The following is a 4,109-nucleotide window of genomic DNA, read 5'->3' on the forward strand; positions in this document are numbered from 1 at the left end:
AGCCAGCTGTTCCACACCCACACCATCAGGATGGCTCTCCAGCACTGCCCCAGCAAGCTCACACAGAGCTGCAGTGGGCAACCTCTCCAGCTCTCAGACTCTCAGGGCCAGCTCACCCACACCCATGCCACCAAGATCCAGCTCTACTGTGCTACCCAGTGGAGGTGCAGGGCCCACTCTCCCTAGTGCTGCAACTCATGGCGGGCAAGGCCAGCTCTCCTGCTCTCATGACCCCAAGCCCAGCTCTCCCAACTGATACGAGTGGCAAGAGGCAAGGACATGAAAGGCATTACCCTCATGCCCATAGCCTAGGAGTGTCCGGGCCATGTTTTTCATGTTCATGCCCCTGGGGCCAGTTCACCCACATCCCTGCCACCAGGGCCAGCTCTACTGTGCTGCCTACATGAAGTGCAAGGCCCATTCTCCCAAGTGCTGCAGCCAGTGAGAGTCAGGGCCAGCTCTCAGAAAAGACCTTTTAGGTATATTTTAAGTCATTGGAGAGCTTTCAAAGCAACAGGAACTCAAGGAGCTGTGACACGAAGACAAGAGATTATACCAGGTACTCTTTCTTTAAAGCGGTAGAGTGATGTATATTTTTATTGCATATTTTGTGATTTCTTTTTGTAAAAATGTTTTAAACTGGTATACAAAGTAATGGGTTCCGTTGAGGCATGTTCATACTTTGTCTAAGCCCCAAGGCTGATTCTTTGTACCAACCATCACCACTGCTAGGGTCTCTGAACTAATAACATTGTGAACATAAAATTGAAACTGTTTTTAATGTGTGTTTGATTAAAAGAATTGGGGGAGGGAGTGGCAAAAAATGGCTCAGCAAATAAAGGGGCTTGTGGCCAAGCCTGACAACTGGAGTTTGATTCCTGGGGCCCACACACATAAAATAAAAGTTTTAAATGTGCTTAAAAAAAAAAACACTTCTTGAGATCATGAACTTTAAGTTTATTACCCAGTGGAACAACACACTCTTAAATTATAAGTGTATGTGGCACTGTAACATGAAGAGTGAAACGAACCACTGTTATCTTTTTATCCACTTCCTGAAAATGAACATACGGTCTCAGTTATTTAGTGCTTTTGAGAAGTCCTGGCTTTCTTCTTTCTCTGGTTTAGAAGCCAACTTAAAAATGAGCAATAATTCTGTGCATTTTGCTGCATCTTGCTACTTATGTAATTCCAAATGCCAAAGCATGAGATTAAGGAACGCAGGCACGCTGACGATTAGCATTTGTGTTTTCTTCAAAAAGTCAAGCACGCTGCTGCTGTCGAGGAATGGCTCTCCAGGAAAGAATTGCAAACCTTGCTTTTTGTCTGAGTCTGGCCTGGTGTTTGAATAACTATTAAAAGATTCTTAGGTGTTTTGAAAACTCTGAGGCTCTTGGAACCCTGACTTGCCAAATATCACAGAAGCAGAGCAGAGACAAAGTCGAGCTCTTTGCTTATTTTTTCTATCCTGAAGTTACAAACGGTAAGGTTGTGGCTTTACAGTTTAAAGTGCTTTAGTCAGAGCACAACCAATTAAAAAGCCAGTAAGTGATTCTTCAGCACCACCAGAGTCTGGTGGAAATAACCAGAAACGCAGACGGCACTCTCTGTTTGCTGTCGGTAGGATTTCTTTACAGTGCTTTCCCTGGTAATCAAGCAGGCTGTAACCTAGCTGCTTTGTACTTCAGGTGATTTCAGAGCTAACATATCTACTTGCGGACGTATGCGTGCTCACCAGCTGTTAAAGTGGGTATGTTTCTAAAGATCTGAGACGGCTGGATTACACTTCCTTGTAGAGCATGGGGTGAAGCGCAGCTTTCAATAGTTTCCTCTGAATCCTTAAAAGGTGTTTTTAAAAATCTAGTTTTGAAAATATATCTAGTGGGCTTGAAATGAAGCCTGTTCAATGGTATATAATTTTACTATTAATGGGAAAAGCAGAGGTAGGGTCTTCCACTTTTTATTGTATGTGTATGGGTGTTTTGTTGCATGTATATCTGTGCATCGCTTGCATGCCTGCCTGCTATCTATGGAGGCCAGAAAACACTGGATCCTCTGGAACTAGAGTTACAGATGGTTCTAAGCCACAGTGTGGATGCTGGGAATCAAACCAGGGTCCTCTGGAAGAACAGCTGGCACTCTTAACTGCTGAGCCCTCTCTCTTACCCTGGTAGTGAACTCTTACACTGAACTGTAGGATCTTTCTGTCTCTGTCTCTGACGCTCTCTCTCACCCCCTTTGTGTGTGTGTGTGTGTGTGTGTCCTCTTCCCTCTCTCCCTCCCTCTCTCCCTTCTTCCTCCTCTAAAATCCTTCATTCTTTCTCTTTCCATCCTTTATGACGTGTATAGCTTTATGAAGTTTGCTCTGTCACATTCTCCCATCATGCCTTGCTTCACCAGTGGCTTAAACCACGGGAACAACTTCTAATGGACCAAAGCATCCAAGAGAAACCTTTTCTCTGTATAAGCTGATTGTCCCTGACACTTTGTTACAGTAATGAAAAGCTTATACAACTGCTTATGCCGACACCACATGTGCTCCAATCCTCACAGCTCTCCCCTCGCATAAGTACAGTCTCAGATACAAACTGCTCCCTTTGGCCCTTCTCCATTCCCATCCCCATTTCCTACCCTCTGCCCCCCCCCACACACACACATACCTTCTCACTATGTCCTAGTGTTACACCTTGAAACAAAGTGCCAGAAAGCAGTGGCTGAGTCTTGGTGGTTTCTACGTCCCTGCCTGACACAGCACTTGAAGCCAGCTTGCACTTTACTAGCCGTGCTGTAGCGCAAAGCCATCTGCACTTCTGTTTCAGCAAGTCCCCTTGAAGTCTAGTGTGTGACTGTGCCTGGGCTGTCACACAGTCAGTAATAGGTAACAGAGACATTCATCGTGGCATCCAGAGAGGCCATCCGCTAATGATGGGCTGGGGAAAATGGCATCACCATGAGTCCAGCTCTGGCCAGTGTCAGACAACTCACCCATCAAAGATGGGCATTCGGTAGAAAGGCCATGAATTTGAGAGGGAGGGATTGGAGGGAAGAAAGGGAAGGGGGAGAATGATTCAATTACATTTTAATGAAATAAAATATTTTAAATGTGTGTCCTGGGCATCACGTGGCACGTGAACTATATTTCCCTTAGCAGGTGCCAGAAGACAAAACAGAAGTAGAAGATAAGCAGTTCCAGGTGTGCATTTTCAGAGAGAGTGAGTGATTGGATATGGAGAGAGGCGAGAGACATTGCTAAGCTGGGAGCTGCTGTCCCTCCCCAAACAGGTCTTCAGGGGAAGCAAGAACTGGCCCTGGCTCTAGACTGATGCTCAAAGGCTTTCTGGATATGCAACTGGAAACCATCACACACTGGGCCACCTGGTGACCCTAGCGAGGGCATCACTGATGACATCAAGGTCATACCGCAACTCATTCATGGCACTAGTTATGCTCTTGGTGTCTCTGAGAACCTGAACGCTCTGTGTGTACGGGTTGTACTTCACTCCAAAAGGGCGCTTCACGGTCTTGGCAAATTCTCTATTTAAGAGAACAAGGAAGGGAGTGTTAATTTCTGTGATAGTGGGTGACAAAACTAAACACAGGACAGAAGACTTAGTCACACAGAGACACAGACACACAGACACTCACAGATGCATACAGAGACACACACACAGAGACATACACAGTTATACACATAAGCACACATACAGTCACACACAAACACACAGACACACACACAATCATATACACAGTCATACATACAGACACACACACAGTCACACACACACACATCTACTTTCTCTGTCATGACAGCAGAGGTCCCAACAGACTCTCCCACTGCACCCTCAGTGAGAAAGCATGCATGAACTGCATCTCCCTCTCCCCTTTCCCTCCCCCCCCATTATCCCTTCTTCCTCTCCCTCTCCATTTCCTTCTTCTCCATCCTCCCATACTGGGCATTAATCCCATGTCTTATGCCGTGGAAATGATCTACAACCCATCTCTTGACCTCTTGGTTTCACTGAGAACATCAAGCCCAGTCGCTCTGTCTGTCAGTAAATAATGGCAATACTGAACCACATAGTAACAGCCTCCTCCTCCTCCTCCTCCTC

At 45.9% G+C, this 4,109-nt stretch overlaps 1 protein-coding gene across 2 annotated transcripts in view; it reads right to left on the bottom strand.

Moving 5' to 3' along the window:
- Positions 1-579: 579 nt before the first annotated feature.
- Positions 580-4,109, bottom strand: part of Tph1 (tryptophan hydroxylase 1) — a 27,838-nt gene continuing 24,308 nt past the window's right edge. For both annotated transcript variants that reach the window (XM_021167843.1, XM_021167842.1), the window contains exon 11: positions 580-3,534. In XM_021167843.1, coding sequence (XP_021023502.1) covers positions 3,360-3,534 — 175 coding nt within the window. In that variant the 3' untranslated portion in view covers positions 580-3,359. The remainder of the gene's footprint in view (positions 3,535-4,109) is intronic.

Source organism: Mus caroli, chromosome 7 (genome assembly GCF_900094665.2).
Source record: "Mus caroli chromosome 7, CAROLI_EIJ_v1.1, whole genome shotgun sequence".
Taxonomy (NCBI): Eukaryota; Metazoa; Chordata; class Mammalia; order Rodentia; family Muridae; genus Mus; species Mus caroli.